Source organism: Aspergillus melleus, assembly GCF_016097325.1.
Source record: "Aspergillus melleus strain CBS 546.65 chromosome Unknown contig1, whole genome shotgun sequence".
NCBI lineage: Eukaryota > Fungi > Ascomycota > Eurotiomycetes > Eurotiales > Aspergillaceae > Aspergillus > Aspergillus melleus.
Genome location: NW_025763370.1, coordinates 4,145,998 through 4,162,167, shown reverse-complemented (window position 1 = coordinate 4,162,167; position 16,170 = coordinate 4,145,998). Strand labels below are relative to the sequence as shown.

Genomic DNA, 16,170 nt, shown 5'->3' with positions numbered 1-16,170 from the left:
TTCGATGCTCTTCCACAGACATGGGTTGATGATGCAATATCTACGCCATACAGAATCGCTTTTCCTGCTTCCCACAGGGAATCTTTTCCCAGCCCAGGTGGAGTGGATGCACACTATTATCTATCTGTTTAGTTTTGCAACCTCCACCGTCCAGTGTAGTATTTACCAGTTAGTCGACACACCGGCACAAGAGCAGACCCAGCCAGCCCAGTGAGTCGAATTCAATTTATAAAATCTTTTTCCATACCTACGGAGTACTCAGTAGTCACTCCGTACTAGGTAGTGGAGACCGCATAAGATAGTGGATACCGACACACTTAATGCGTCCTATAGTTAGTGCGTAGGTACTAATTATCCTACTCCATAATGCATGACCAATATCTTTTCCTGCCCCATAAGAAGGCAATAATAATGATAATAATAATAATAATGAGTGACATTCATTGACAACTGCCTAACATTCAGTGTCGGCCCCGAACCGCAACCCAAGCCTATCATGTCTCCGTCGCTTCAGATTTCCCCATTTTGAGTAAATAATCGTTAGATTTTAATCGACGTGCGTCGGCCGCACGGGTTCACATTCCGGATTCCGAGCGCGACATTACTGGCTGAGGGTTTTGAGGTATCCCTTTCTGGTTATTATTTTATTTTATCTTATTTTTGTGCATATCGGATATTGGGAGGGATGGGTGAGATTAGGATTGAAAGTACGACCTAGACAACAAGGTGTTATTGATCGCGTCGCCGCGTCATGAGTAGAGTAGTATTGTTTTCCTTGCGGAGACTAGTTCTATGTATGATCTATCTATTTGGATGGTGGAAGTAACGAAAAAACACCGAGAACAATAACGGAACGAAAACAGAGGGAGAAAAAAAACAGAATGGGAGTCCCGAAAACACATAGGCAAAGAAAGAACAGAGCCAACCAATACTTTTTGTATCGCAGGCCTTGACTCCAGCAATGCAATGCTTGCTTAAGAACAAACCAACAGAACAGACAGTCGTGGAAAAGTAATTCGGCCGTGTCTCTGCTTCATTAAAAGAACATAATAAGAGGGGGAGAGGAAAGAAGAGAAAATGGTGGAAGAAACGGAAGATGAACAACTGGAGAGGACAAAGGGAGCCTGCCAACAGGGTGTTCTCAATGGATGCTTCTGGCTTCACCGAAAAGGTGAAATGACATGACACCCATTCCGATCATTCAGAAAGACCTATCTCTTTGGTAAAGCCTTCAGGGAATGGAATCCGAAGGAAGCCATTGGTCCCAGGAGAATGCAAAAGGAATGAGGGAAATGTGGAGTATCCGATTGAACAGGGTTGCTTGAGGTCCCCCAAAAAAAGCAAAAGGACGAAAAGAGAGAAGGGTGGGAAGAAAAAGAAAAAAATAGAAATCAATAAAGTCCCTCCCTAGATGAGGACCGAATCGGAGTGGGTTTATCCCCTGCAGGAACCACGCAGGGATATCTGCAGCGAAAGCGTTTAGGGGTTTCCAGGAAATCTCGTATCTGAGTGGGTAAGAAATGATAAATAAAACTTAAAAAAACCAAAAAAAATAAAAATAAAAATAAAGTCAGCCCATTTTTCCTTTGTCTTAAACATTCTCCCTCCCGAGTTCCACGACTGAGGTCAGAGAGTTGTACGGATCCGGGCAGGACGTGCATCCGGATGGCAGTGGCATGACGTTGTACTTACCGCGAATAGGTGTATAGACACAAAATGTAACCAGTACTTATGCTTTCGCGGTGTGGCAGGAGTTGCACCGACAGTGGTTGCAAATCTTGCAGCGCCAAATAGCCACGAATGGGCCTGAATTGCAGTCGGAGCAGCGCCAGGTGAGGATGTTGCCGTTGGTTGCCTGCACGATGGCAAAGACATGTCCGGAGCATTGGTTGGCCATTTTGCTTCGTTTCGACTATTGGCACTTCAGCCGGTTAATGGGAGGTCGAAGCAAAGCCGTTTGAAGATGATGTTGAAGTGTTTAACTTACAAATATCAAATATCTGATGAGCAAGGGTGACAAAGAAGCTTTCTGTTGACCGGCACTGAACCGTGGAACGAGGTGGGGACCCAAAGAAAAAGGAGACACGGCAATTGAAGAGAAGGCAGGAGTAAATCAAAGACCTAAGAGAATTTTGGGCGAGAAATGGCACTTCCAGCCTGGGGCCGTTGAGGTGGCAATATTTATCCGGCGCAAGGGGAGAGAGTCACAATAGATGATGCGCGAGTCAGTTAAGACTCTATAGGTTGATCTCGAGGAATGAAGGATTGGGGGTGGAATTGTTGGCAGTGAAGAATGAGGAAGAAGTGAAGCTGATGAGGGAAGGAACAACGGGGATGAAGCTCCATAGTATATATAGGTGGGCTTTCAATTAGGACCAGGGCCAGATAGGACAAAAAGCATATCCTTTATTGAGGCATCAATGGATACAGAGCGCTCGGAGTAACCGTTCAACGTAGGATATCCCAACCAGTGTGACAAGGTCCAGACCCTGGAGTCTAGCAAGCTGCATCGAACGACTCTGTTGCGGAAAAGTGATGCAAGCACCCGATCGTTGTCTAAGAAAGGACCATTAGTGGAGTAGACATGGGAAGCTGCGTGCAGAAAAAAGGGAAGAGAAGATTTAGAAAAAAGAAAAGAAAAGAATGGAATCGGCAAGATCGAGAGAAGAAGAAAAGAAAGAACCAAAGCCGAATCATTCTCATAAAAAAAGAAAAGAAAAAAACCAAAAAATGACGATAATGACTTTGAACAAACAAATGAATTCATCACACAAAAATAAGAATAATCAAAATTCAGAGGAAGTCTAGCCTCCGAAAATCGTCAGGTCGGAGCCAATAGTCTGGTGCTTGGGTTCCCAGCAACCAACGCGCCGGAGAGAGAATAAAAAAAAGAAAAGAAGAAAATAGAAAAAGAAATTAAGCAAAGTTGATATATCGCCCAGGCAAGTGGGCCGGGGGTGGATAGTAACACCTCCCCTACGAGCTAGTCAATCCTCATGGATAAAGACTAAAGGATGATGCCACGGACCTGGGTGAGGCTCACCGGGAAGTTTGGAAGTTCAAAGGATCCAAAGGATCATCCTTATTAAGATCTCAAGAGCCGAACCCGATAGATATCTGAGAGCAAGATCTCGATCCAGGAAATCGGGCTGGTATGATTGGAGATCGAAAAGCACCAAGGCACCGGTGCTGGGGATTTGGCGTGCAGATCGCCCGGCTCCATAGGACGGAAGTATATTATTTTTATATGACAGAATCCTGTAGCCCTCCGTAATCCTTTGCAGGGCGAATGAGAATCGTGGCTGGCGATTGATATTGAAATAAGATCAGTCCAGCTGCTGCCTGGTTCGATAGGATATCATTTCCTTCATCCCCGACCCACCTGTCATTGGGGAGTTGATATTATTATACCGCATATTCGGCTCATATACATCGTGTGCGTGTTTTTTTCTGGACTTCGGTGGCTCTTGAGATCCCCGGGGATTGATTGGTCTGTGTTGATTTGAATTTTCGCTTCTCCCATCCAGGTTTCTCGCTCCACTCGAAGTCAAACCAAACCTGCAAGGCTAGACCAAAGCAGCATGCACCCGACTCGTTCCCACCCAGCTGGTCGGATGAACTCTCCCCTGGGGCCGACTTTCCCTTCCCAGGCCGTTTGTTTGCTGCCGTCTACAGCACCGAGCTGAACCGGTCCACCCCCTTCACCCCAATAGATCCACCCATCAAACAGGGGAGGTCGGACACGGAAATCGATTTGTGTCTTCCCCAGGCAATGTCGTCCGGTGTCCAGTGCACCGCGGATACGTCCATCATTCTGATCTCATCCCCCATCCCCTCCAAACGGACGTCATGGCGGTCTGCTGTCGGCAGGCTCATCGCATGGCGAGGCTGCGGTCGGCGACAGAATTGATTTTCGTTTCCCTCTTTCTTCCTGGCTTCCTCGCAGTTACTTGCACTCTCCCCCCCTCTCTTGCTGATCTTAGCCGATCGTAGCGGGCATTTGCGCCAGGGATGCAACATTCACACCCTCTCCACTTGATAGGTGAACTAACCCGTCCACTAGTCGGCTCCCAGCAAGGTCATTTTGGGTCCAAATCTAGTCCCGTGGCTGGTAACCCTAGGAAGTAAATCGAACATTGGCGAGCGAATCATGCGCCGTCTGTGCCCCCTGCCCTGACATCTCGGGACGCTTGCAGGGCCGATTGAACTAAAAAAGGACTGGGATGCTCCGTCAGACGTCCAAGGACCAAAAGGAGGGGGGGGAGGACCTAAAACAGCACGCGGTGCGCCAGCTGCCCTGAGCCCCGAATCCCAGGATTGTCCGGCTTCCTGGGCCTGCATTTCTGGACGTGTGCGACCCACCGTCCACTTTGGGAGCTAGGGCCATGAAGATCCACATGGCAGGTTTGGCCGTCGTGAATTGGAAGAAGCCAGAGTTTCCAGTACGACCACATTACAAATTAGCCAGACAAGCCGAGTCGATCGATCGTATTTCGAACCACGATCAACCCTGTCAGGAAGAGGCAGCCGTGGGCCAACGACAAGTCTCGGATTCCGCGTGAGAATGACAAGGTCAAAGGATCTAGTCCAGCAGATAGAGTAGATGGCTGACATCCTTCCCGGCCATTTTCTCTTTCCGGAATGACGACACCGGCCTAAGAGAATCTGGAACTTTTGGGGGACGAATATCCTGATCTACCGGGTGTGCTTCCCCGACGAATTCTTGCCCCGGTTGGTTTGGGCTCAGTCGCTAGCCTGACGCCAGTGTCGTTTCGTCTTCCGCGGCGCTGGGTTCTAAACTCTCTTCCCCGATTCCGTTGATGCATCGTACTTTTGCTTTCTGACAGGTCTCTTCTCCCCCTTTCCCCAAAATTGGTGATATTTGGCCTGTCGTATTCACCCTGCTGTTCTAAATCCGCCCCCACAAGCCCTGTTTTATTTTCCGAGAAGCCAATTCGGCTGCCGAGCTGTTTCGGGCGTGAAGGGTGGCCCTCAATCATGATCCTGTAAAGCGAAGTGCTCGCCAAAGTCTCTAGACAGTGGCTTTTTCTTGGGAATTCCTCTCGCTTCGATCCAGTCGATTGAGGTACTTCCCGATTCTGGATGAAATCGGTCTCTGCTCTATCACCATCGACCTTTGTACAGTGTCTGATGTCCTGCAAGAAATGATGTGCTGATAGAATCAGCCAATTCTTCTCGCCGATGATGCCTCCATGCCGCGTATTCAACCTTCCGGGACGCACACCGCTACAATGTTCGGTTGGGGCCATATGAAGACGCAGATCTATTCGCCTGCTATGCAGCAGCAAACAGCTATTCGATAGTGTCGTCGTGTGACATCGCTATAACGTCAGTTCGCTGGATGGCGGGGGACTGAATCAAATCTTCCGTCGCATTCTCCTGCGGGTTCCCAGCAAATGAAAAAGTATTACATCGGTTCAGTCAATTCGCCGGACGCGCTGTCCGAGACTTGGAGTCGGGCATTTGTTCAATGCCGTCATGCAGCCGGGTAGACGACGATCCTAATAAAAGTCAAGAAAGATACAAAGGGACAACAAAAAGAAAAAAGGTGAAGGAGGCTGCTGAGGAGCTGAGCTGAAGAGCAAATGCCAATACGGTGAGAGTTGATGAGCGGTCAATGGAATGTATCCAAGAAATGTTTTATTCCAAAATCAATATTTACGAAAAGTGCACAGACGGCCAGGTATACGTAGAGAATGTCTGAGACGTTAAAGTGCATCACTTCCACCGGCTTACGCCAGATTATCAGTCAAGAGACATGAAACTCGAGAAAGTGGTGCCTTCAACCCTCGTCAGCCTGGCAGCTGCCCATCTCCCATTGCCAATAGGCAAAGGGATATGAACAGCCAGCCAAAAGCAAAAATATTTGATCTCCCAACGCTCCGTTAAGAACAGTCTTGTGAACCAAGTCCAGAGATAAGATATCTCCTTTCTAACAAGTTGCTCCTGCAGTACCCAGAGTGGACTGCATCGCTGGTGTTTTCGAATGACAAATCATTCTCCATCGCTGGAGATGCGATATGCATCGAAGTGTTCTTTCTGAATATCCAAATATTGTAATGATAGAGGGATGAAAACCATTGAGGTTGATCCAAAAGTATTGTCATCGTAGTTTCACATGTTCTCCTGCTCACTTTACCTAATGGGATATCTCTAAGTCCATGGTCAAGGGGGACAAGAGTAAGAAGTCATGAATGAACAAATTGCCACCCAAGTACGAATAGTAGCTTCCGTGTATGTTCCAAAAGCAAACGAACCCGCTGCCGCTTGTTGTAGGGAAATGAAAGAGTATCATCAAATTTTCTTCTGGTCGTAAATGTCTTGAGCCATCATCATTTGAATACCAGACGTGTGCTTTCGGAGCATGGGTGACTCAGAAGACACGGTGGCGTCAAAAATAGAAAAAGGAAAAACAAATACCCCATGATTAATGTTGCGCATATTAATCATTGAGGTGGAACAATGCCGAAACACTTCGAATGTCGTTAGCGATTCCAATTCCGTGTCATGAGCTGGAAACACTCACCTTTCACCATAGTGATGACGTCGGATACTCTCCGCAACAAGACTTGAGATGTCGATGACAATCAACTTCTTCGACTTCTTGAGCATTTGAGGGTCGACCGGGAAAGTGTTTGTTACAACAATGTGATCGATCGACTTGCATTGCTCCATCTGCTCGAGGGACTCATTTCCGAAAAGGCCATGAGTCGCGATGCAGTAAACCTTTTTGGCACCACCTTTCTTGACAACCGTCTCAGCGGCAGCAATCCAGGATCCGCTCTTATCAATCATGTCATCAACGATGAACACCGTTCTGTCGCGAACATCTCCAACTAAGGTAATGGTCTTTTCCTGCTCGGCAGTCCGGGCCACGCTACCTTCTTCGTCTGAAGATTCGGCGGCATCAAAGGAGCCACCAAGAGCATGATCGGCTGGCTGGGAGGATGTGGTCGAGATGAGAGATTCGGCCATCGGGTCAGCGATGGGTTCACTACTATCCTGGCTGGGGTTCGGTCCAGGGGTGGTTTCGCCGGACACAGGAGCCGAGGACTCAGCCGAGGGGTAGTCATCATCTACAAGCTGACCCTGCACGAGTCTCCCAGTGATGACATCCCGCACTCGAACGTCAGTGTACTCACGCGCAGCCTCCAGCTCGGATGGGCGACGGGCACCGGACGACAAGTCGGGGATGAGGGAGCTCGCCGAGGCAGGTAAGACATCGGCGTTCTGAGACTTTTCGGACTCAGAAGCTTCGTCGCTTCCGCTCTGAACACGCACCACGAACGGGTCTTGGTCTTTGGGGGCAGGGGTTTCCTCTCCCTCGATAGAATCAAAGAAGACAGTGCTGTCCGTCATGGTCACGGACATCTTCGGACGCCGTCTATCGGTGGTGACGATGCCAAAGTTTAGTTTGAGTGTGTCCGCCAACGAAGTGACCCGCTTGGTACCTCCGGCATTCTTGCTGACAACGACGGCTTCCTTCCAGCCGGGGACGTTCATGCGGATCCATCGCGCAATGAAGGGCTCCGCAAAGAGGTTATCCACGGGCTTGCCAAAGAAACCCTGCATTTGAGATGCCTAGAACGGTTCGAATCTGATAAGAATCCCGCGTGTGATTCGTCGCAGCAAAACAAAGAAGGAATGCCTTCACAACAGGGGTCGCCTGTTGGTACTCACATGCAAATCCAGAGTTATCACATGGTCCACCCCGGCAACTGAGAGCAAGTTTGCCAGCATCCGGGCAGTGATGGCACCACGGTGACTCTTCTTTTTGGATTGGCGGGAGTACGGGAAGTACCTCGACGACGTCAGCATCAACGGCGTAGCATTCAAACTAGACAGGCTTCATACGGCATGACCGCTATAGGCAAGCATGAGGTCAGCCAAAACAGGATCAATGAGTGGTGGAATTTTGATCGCGGAGACCGGAGACGCACCTGTGATAGATTTGGCGGAACCACCCTTGCAAGCAGAGATCATGATCAGCAGCTCCATTACGCTGTCATTGATCTTCCCACTACCGCTCTGGACGATGTAGACATCTTGGTTCCGAACCGAAACACCAATGTTGACACTGGTCTCGCCATTGGCGAACTTCCCAAGGTTGGCCCGGGCAGGCTGGGTGCCTAGGCGTTCGCAGATGGTTTCAGCGAGCAAGGGATGAGATGTCCCGGAAAAAATCTGAACTCCCCGCATTTTACAAGAGTCTTATCTGTTATGACAGGGCATGGACTGGGGGTTGAGTGAGCAGAGTCAACGTGGGGGAGCAGATCGTGGAACACATCTCATGTGGTTGAGGGGGAGAAAAAAGAAAAACAGAGGGAAAAAGCGGGTGGAGCTTTTAAAGGTGCGGGAAGGGGAAAAACCGAAAAAGAAAATCGTCAGGTCGTCTTGGGTGTCTCTCGTCTGCCGTACCGCCTGTCCACCCCGCCAGACCTGCTTCACCCCGCCGTCTGTCGTCAGTCATGTCTTCCACCAGCTCCCTCACATTATAATATGGCTTCTAAATACCCTCCGGTCCAAGGCGGAGGCTCTCTCATCCTTGCTTGGCAGGTCAAGCAGAAGAATGTCCTTGTCATAGGCGGTGGGGAGGTACGATCCCCTTTACCTAACCAGCATGCTCGCTTTACTAATGACGTCCCAATCTATATCTGTGTTTCTAGGTAGCTGCTGGTCGGATCCTCCATGCTCTCAATGCCGATGCCAAAGTGACGGTCGTTTGTCCGTCATCCGGCCTCAACGATGAAGTCGCCTTTCGAAAATCCGAGGGCCAGATCCTGCATATCGACCGAAACTTCGAACCTACAGATCTAGACACGGCGGACATGGTACTGTGTGCCATTGACGACCCGGAAGCGTCCACCCAGGTGTGGAAACTCTGCAAGGAGAAGCGGATACCGGCCAACATTGCCGATGTACCTCCGGAGTGCGATTTCTACTTTGGTAGCGTGCATCGCGACGGTCCATTGCAGGTGATGGTCAGCACGAACGGAAACGGTCCGAAGCTTGCCAGCATTGTGCGGAAGAAAATCGCCGAAACCCTTCCCAACAATATGGGTGCAGCGATAGATAACGTGGGCAAATTGCGTAAGAAACTCAGGGAGGTTGCTCCTCAGGCCGAGGAGGGCCCCAAAAGAATGAAATGGTACGTTGGAAGGTTTCGTCTCTAGCGATTCTCCGCCGATACTAACCGACCGATTCTTCAGGATGTCCGGAGTATGTGAGTCGTGGAGCCTGGATGACCTTGTCCGAATGAATGATCAAGATATGGATGGTCTCCTGGCCCATTACAAGTCCGGCAAGATCCCACCGTTGGAAGAGATCCGGTCGGGCTGAGCGGAATTGCTTAGAAGCTCTGTTTCATTTTTGTTTGATTCAGTCCACAATTTGGCTCGATGATGTACGATCTATGAAGCGCTACCACAAACTATTATACCCAACTGATGGGACGGTTGAAAATAGAAATATTCGCTCTTTTATGGTTTGGATGTGTACATACATGTATAAAGCCCAGCTCAAATGAAGAAACTCAATGGGTTGTTTAGGAAAAAAGGTCAATAAGAAAAAAACTGAAAGCATTGCTAAGTCTACAGGTATTCCATCCAGTGCGAGACAAGCCCGACAATCAAGGAGGCGAGGATATCCAAAAACGGTAACAAGGAAAGGTAGAGAGGAAATAGGTAAGCTCAGCACATCCCCCAGTCAAATCTAACTACTGGGCTTGCGGGTGGATGACTGGGAAATGGACTTCCTCGGACTGATGGGCGTCGGGGGCACAGGAATACCCAACTTCGCCTCACCAATTCTCCGAAGTAGGGCCTGAAGTGCCACCCGGATTTCAGGGTTCAGGTCGCGACTTAGCAACTCAACGCAAAGTGGGTAGAAGGTCTCAACATGCTTGTCAAAGCCTTCATATGGGAAGTTGGTGTAGCCGTCGAGAACATCAACAACAACGGGGCGCCAGGCTAATATGTTGCGATGTTGCGAGTCTTCATCCAGGAGGACAAAGCTGCGAATGATGTCGGCGCAGAGTCTAAATGAAAGAATTAGTATCTAATTGAAATTTGCCTCATGGGAAGTAGCCGGGAAACTCACGGGATGAGGGCGGCTTCTGTCGCCGCTCGGCTGCTCTTCCTCTCGTCCCTCTCGTCGTGATACATGCGGAAAAGGATATGGACGTAAGTCGCCGCACTCCCACTCTCCTGCTTCAGCAGATTCGGTGGCTGCTTCATGAAGCCCTGGCGCCAGAGCTGCATCCGGAGTTCCTTGTCTTCATTGAATTTCTTGGCAAATTGGTAACTCTTTTTCAGCAGTCCCATCAACCGGAGAAGTTCATGACTCGGAATCTGTGCATAAACTTTATCGTTGGAGAACAACTCATGTACGGTCTCAATCATGAGCAATTGGAGCACGCAGTTGGTTATGATTCGGTTGAAAAACCGACGTCGTGCGACAGTGACGGCGGCTGGCTGCTGTTGCACATCGGCTTGGGGTCGGTAGTCCTCCAACTCGGCGTTGGACGCGGCAGGCATGTCACCCTCCTCATGCTCATGTTCCACATGCTGCAATCCGTTGGTCTTCGAAGAGTCGCCGAAATTTTCCGGGACGGATGCCGAGTCGGCCGATTCTGGCGCGCCATCCTCGGAGCCGTCCGTCTCGCCATTGGCGGGTTTCTGCGAGTTCGGCGACTTCGTATAGATTGTCGCGGCGGCTGTGAACAGCTCATAGGCGGTAGTCTTGCTGAAAAGCTCAACGAAGGCACCCACAACCTTGGTCCAGTGTTCTTGCCTGAATTTCAAAACATTCTGCAGTATCAATTGCTGTAAACAGTTGCTACCGATGCGGGCGATTGTGTCATTCTCCTGGCAAATGCAAAGAGTCAGAAGCTCCAGAATGCGGTCGAGCATGTACTCCAACGCGTCGAAATAATGCGTGAACAGGGTAATCATATTCCTCAGAGCCTGAATCATCGTCGTCGAAAGCCACACCGAAAGCTCCTCGTGGTTGGGTACTTTAGACATCTCAGACTTCGACTGCAGCACGACGAAGATGGGGTAAAGAAGCTGCCGCCAAAGGACGTCCCAGAACTCTTGAGGGAAATCGCCACCGTATCGGATCAATGTATCAAAAAGATACGTCAATGCCCTGTTCAAGCATGTTAGCGCAAATACGCCAGAAGAGTGTTCGAAGACCAGGTTCTTACCGTGATCGAGCCTCAAGGTCATCGCCGGTCATCAGGATATCTTGGAAGGCGATCAAGATAGGATACCAAAATTGCTCCTCCTTTGACTGGCGGGTAAGCTGTTTCGCAAGGTTTGTAGAGTCAATGATGACCTCCTGTGATTGGGCGCCGCGGTGGGAGAGAGGGCATTCCGGTGCCCTGAGCATTTTCGTGACGGTGGATTTAAGGAGTTCAATTGCCTGTAGGGATTTCTTCTGGAACTTCATGTTCTTAGAAAACTCCGTGAGACAAACGATCAGATCGGGGAAGGCGCCCTGTGTGATCACAACACCGAAACGGGTGTTGTAAACTTGGGTGACATGCTCAAAAGCCATGTTGACAATGCCCTCTGTAAGATCATTAGATATCAATTTGAATCGAGTTAATTTACTGCACAGACTTACCATAGGGCTCCCGAGCAGCAACTGTGAACACGCCAAACATAGTTTTCCAACCGGATCGAATGTTGTCACCCCGTGCCTGGATCATCTGAATGAGACATCGGAGGATCATGTCCTTTACCGTCACGGCATTGCTGTTGGCCATGACATGCTCAAACGGCTTCAGGAAATCCTTTTGGAACTTGAATCCCGGCAGTTCTTCGATCTCCATGAAGCGCATGGAAAGTTGACGAAGCGAGTCCAACGCAAAGAAGACAACCGTTGTGTTTGAATGACATCCAACATGGTTAAAGTGCTGTCCGAGGACCTCCCAGATCTTTGACCATTCAATCCTGACTCGGGTCATGTTGTAGTAACTGATTTCGACCAGCTTCTGCAAACTGTATGTCCGAGGGGAGTCAGTCTGTCCCGAGGATTGAATTTCCTGCCAGCTCACATCGCTCAGCGCACGGATGAAGTCGATAATGGCCTCGTGGGATAGATTGGCAGTGTTTGTGAAGATACGATCTACGCCCCTGATCATCTCCGCGGATCGGCTTTCCATGGCGACTTCTGCTCGGAAGGCTGCCGGGCCATTTACCGATCGCGGACGGGGCCGCCTGGCCGATTGAATCGACCTGCGGGAGCCATCCGAAGAGGCCTGGGGCACAATGCGGGCTCGAGATACATCAGGCAGAGACCCCTCGTCGACGCCATCCGTCAGGAGCTGGAGTCGGTCAAGTTGACTGACACAGGTCAGGATCTCTCTCCAGGAGCTCTTCAGCCGGTTTCCTTCTGACAAAGCGACGTCGAGCAAGACCTTCAATGCTTCCACATTCTTAGCCACCATCTCTCTAATGTTGCCCAGGTTCGTGAACTTGGCAAGAGCCGTCACGAATGCGACCCGTGGAGTTTCCAAGTCGAACGCGCAGCTAATGCGAATGGCAAGCTTCATTCCCTCCATGCAGAGCTTGATGATTTCCAGGTATTGGGTGTCCTGCATGGGGGCCGAAAGGCCAGAAAGGAAAGACATCCAAGTAACATTGAACATTGAGCCGACGTGTCGGACGGAGGTGGCGGGAATGAAACGTGACAGAGCCTCTTTGACGGCGGTTTTTCGCTGGGCCCGGATAAGGCTTCGGTAGAGTTGCTCGGTTTTGTTCGCCATCTCTTCGGACGCCTGTGCATACTTCTCGCCCTGGATGTCCCGTCCCACAGTTGCGAAGACCTGCCCAGCCCGAGATGCCAAGCCAGCAGGGGTGGAGGTTGGGATTCCAACGTTGGCAGCATGCTCTCTCTCGGTGTCAAGCACAATTTCGTTATGCGCAATCTCATCGTAGATAGCCCCCAGGTAATCATTAGGCAGATCCTGATTGTCGTTAATGCCCCTATTGTTCTTGATGAAGTCCTCCTTGGTCATGCGATTGCCCCTGATCTTAGAGCTGTGCTGATCGGTATTGAGCATGATGACAGAGTACGACAGGACGTAAGCGGTGTCGGCATTAGCGAAAGCATTTGGGTTCTGGGTTGTGTACCGTTCAGCAAACTTGAGCATAAATCGATCAATCTTCTGGGCCTCTCCCGGGAGTCGGAAGTGCTGAAGAAATTGACGGAGGGCATCCACAAAGCGCCGCTTCGCGAATTCCATCATGTCCACGAATGCGTGCATGATGGCTATGTTTTCAGCATCCCCTTCACCAAGGTATTCGCCTAGCATGGCCTTATCTAACCGGTCGTTTCGGAAGAGGAAGCCCGCCATCTCCTCTGGGGAATCGGACCGTACGAAACCCTCTTGCACAAAGAGCTTGATACCACGCTTGGGCTTGAAGTTGAATTGCTGAACGGCATTCGTGAGTGCAATCTTCCGCTGCTTAACCTTTTCTATCTGGCCGGGGTCATCTTCGGCCACTGGCGTTGACCGACCGGTGCTGCCATCACCATCGACCCTCGGTGAGGATAGGTAGGCGCCGACGTTGGTGTCAAGTGATTCCCTGGAGTTATCCATGGACTTTTGCGACGAATGATTCGGAACAGCAGCTGGCTGGTCCGCTATGCGCTGAGAGGCCCAATTGTCTAACGATTGCAGAATCTCCACCAAACACTCAACGGCTTGATTCTTCAGTATATACTCTGGAGGTACATTTTGCAGATTGGGCTGCTGGGCATTGGCAATATTGGCGGTTGTGAGGTTAGGGGGCAGAGTACCACGCTGATGCCAGTCGCTCCCCAGCTTCGAGATCTTAACATAGTGCTCCTGGAAGGTCTGCTGCTGCAAGGCATTCACAGCAACTGGTACACTGCAATACCGCGAAAGTTGCTCGATGACGCTGTACAAAACAACACGTTAGACACTGTTATAACGACAAAGGTAAATCGGTGGCTGCAAACATACTTCTGGAAAATGTTTTCTAGCGCTGTCCTGTCACAATCGTAGTTGAGATATATCTCAACCAACGCCCGCGGATCACCCGCTAGCCTTTCCAAGATCTCCATGAAATATTGTTTTTGGAAGGTGGGCGAGTTTCTCTTCTCGAGAATTGCGAGGTAGATCTCCTTCAGGAAAACCTCAAGCTCTTTCTGTTTGGTGTCAGATACATCAGGAAGATAACATAAATCTGTGGAAACAAACCTTCATCATGACCCTCATGTGCTTAAGCATCAACCAAAATAGCTCGCAGCAAACTTCAAAAACTCTTGGCACGGAGCTAGATCCATTGCGACTAAGACTCAGACACAAATGGGGCCGGACAGCTTGAAGAAGCGTCATGGCGTCTGCGCTATTGGAGCTCTGTCGGATCGTCAAAAGCGGAGACGTAAACACAGCGACGTGGTTATTGATGAGATAATGAATGAGATGAAGGGAGAGTAGTTTCGACCGCATGTGCTGCGATTTCAGATCTTGCTGCTGGTCGTGGCTGAGAATCTTATGGCTCAATTTGCAGAGGGCCCTCAATACCAAGAACGAATCCTTGACGTAAACCTCGTCTTCGTCATCATCCGCAGACCCATCAGTGTCTTCTCTGTCATCAGATCCTCCGCTTGAAGATTTTGCATGCATCTGGCCGACCTTCGCACGAGTGACCGTCGTTGGGGCATTATCGTTGACGGAGGTGACATCCTTGCTTGATTCGAAGCTTTGCAGTGTGAGTTTTTCCACGGGCTCTTTCAAGACGGGTTGGTCGGCAACAGTCGCGGAGGCTGCATCCGACACGGGATCTTCATCGTTCGTCTGGGCCACGTCGGGTTCGAGGGCAACGGTGTCCGAGGAAGCTCCCTGGCCCTTTTCACCCTCGCGCATGTGCAATTCCTTCAGCTCCAGTCGCACGCGCACTCTATCGAACACCGTGCTGACCATCTGCGTCAGAGATCCCTGAGCAATTTGCTGGTTTTGACTAGACTTAGAGTATATAAAGATGTTATATATCTGGCGAACAGCTTTTAGGAGACCCGCTCCATGCACCACGATTTTGTCATTCAACACTGCCGCGAGTAGCGATTTGATGATTTGCTGTTGAATCTCCACCGGCGTGGCTTCATTTTCAAAACAGTCGCAGATAGCATCGATGGCTCGTTCGATCAAAGGTGGCTGTTGTGGCTGCTGATCCGAGGCAGTCTCGGTTTGAATGTCCTGCGCCGAAGGGAAGGCAAAGTAGGAATACGTGATTAATTTGCCAATGCAATCAAGCGCCGTCACTTGCAAGGGAATGCTAAGGCTCTTGGTTGCGATATATAGAGGGCGGAAAATAAGTTCGGGATCGATGGGTTGACGGTCCAACTGTTTCACGTTCGCGAGCGCATTCCTGACGGCCTCTTCCAATTCCTTGCTCTTGCGTGCTTCCCTCGATGCGCCAATAGTGTCGAGTGCGGTCACGATGAACACGGTGGAGCTGACGGGCACAGATCGCTGGGTCGCAAACGTGGCAGTTGTCGACCTCGAATCCGAGCGTAATCGGGCATCGGAAACAGGCTCATCCTGGGCAGGAGCTGTATCATCGGCATTCTTAATCTCGCCAGGGGTGTCCCTCTCAGGGCTGGCCGTTGAACCCTCGGCAGGGCTAACTGCATCTCCTTCTTTGTCTTTCTCTTCTTCTCCTTCCTCCTCCTTCCGGTCTGGTGAAGGTTGCGGTTCCTCCCCGGTCTCTGCGGTTTCGACGGGGGCCTGCGGAGGAGATGAATCGTGGTCGGTGGATTCTGTACTGTCAGCAGGCTCCGATTTGGCTTGCGATTCGTTATCCTCCGGCGTTTGATCCGTATCAATCTCTAGGCGTTCTGACTCAATTGGCAACGTAGGCTTGTTTTCGTCAACGACCTCAGGGGACTCGGAGTGCGTGGAGACATCCACCCCGGTCTCTTTGGCGTCTGGCTGCGGTGTTTGGGCCGGCCCGTGGGGAGAGCCATTCTCGACTTCCGCCATTTATGCGAGACTCCGTCCGGAGAATCCAGAAGTATGTAGACGAGGGGTCCACATGGGACTAATTGAGGGACTAGTGAAGCGGAAGGGAACGTAGAGAGAGGAGACAAGACAGCACGGGAGAGAAAGGCGAC

At 50.3% G+C, this 16,170-nt stretch overlaps 4 protein-coding genes across 4 annotated transcripts; 1 reads left to right on the top strand and 3 right to left on the bottom strand.

The window, feature by feature from the left end:
* Positions 1–6,543: 6,543 nt before the first annotated feature.
* Positions 6,544–7,593, bottom strand: PRS1_2 (ribose-phosphate pyrophosphokinase 1; the record flags this gene model as incomplete). The annotated part of the gene is made up of 1 exon (XM_046083125.1): positions 6,544–7,593. One exon carries the CDS (start codon positions 7,591–7,593, stop codon positions 6,544–6,546), a length of 1,050 nt encoding a protein of 349 aa, XP_045939082.1.
* Positions 7,594–7,869: 276 nt separating this feature from the next.
* PRS1_1 (ribose phosphate diphosphokinase subunit PRS1) lies at positions 7,870–8,220 on the bottom strand (the record flags this gene model as incomplete). The annotated part of the gene is made up of 1 exon (XM_046083124.1): positions 7,870–8,220. One exon carries the CDS (start codon positions 8,218–8,220, stop codon positions 7,870–7,872), a length of 351 nt encoding a protein of 116 aa, XP_045939081.1.
* Positions 8,221–8,520: 300 nt separating this feature from the next.
* Positions 8,521–9,360, top strand: MET8 (bifunctional precorrin-2 dehydrogenase/sirohydrochlorin ferrochelatase MET8; the record flags this gene model as incomplete). Its single annotated transcript, XM_046083123.1, has 3 exons — positions 8,521–8,616; positions 8,688–9,169; positions 9,231–9,360. The coding sequence occupies 3 exons, from the start codon at positions 8,521–8,523 to the stop codon at positions 9,358–9,360; spliced, it is 708 nt and encodes a 235-aa protein (XP_045939080.1).
* Positions 9,361–9,732: 372 nt separating this feature from the next.
* Positions 9,733–16,039, bottom strand: SEC7 (Arf family guanine nucleotide exchange factor SEC7; the record flags this gene model as incomplete). The annotated part of the gene is made up of 6 exons (XM_046083122.1): positions 9,733–10,057; positions 10,120–11,169; positions 11,228–11,594; positions 11,650–13,952; positions 14,018–14,202; positions 14,255–16,039. The coding sequence occupies 6 exons, from the start codon at positions 16,037–16,039 to the stop codon at positions 9,733–9,735; spliced, it is 6,015 nt and encodes a 2,004-aa protein (XP_045939079.1).
* Between the last annotated feature and the right edge of the window lie 131 nt (positions 16,040–16,170).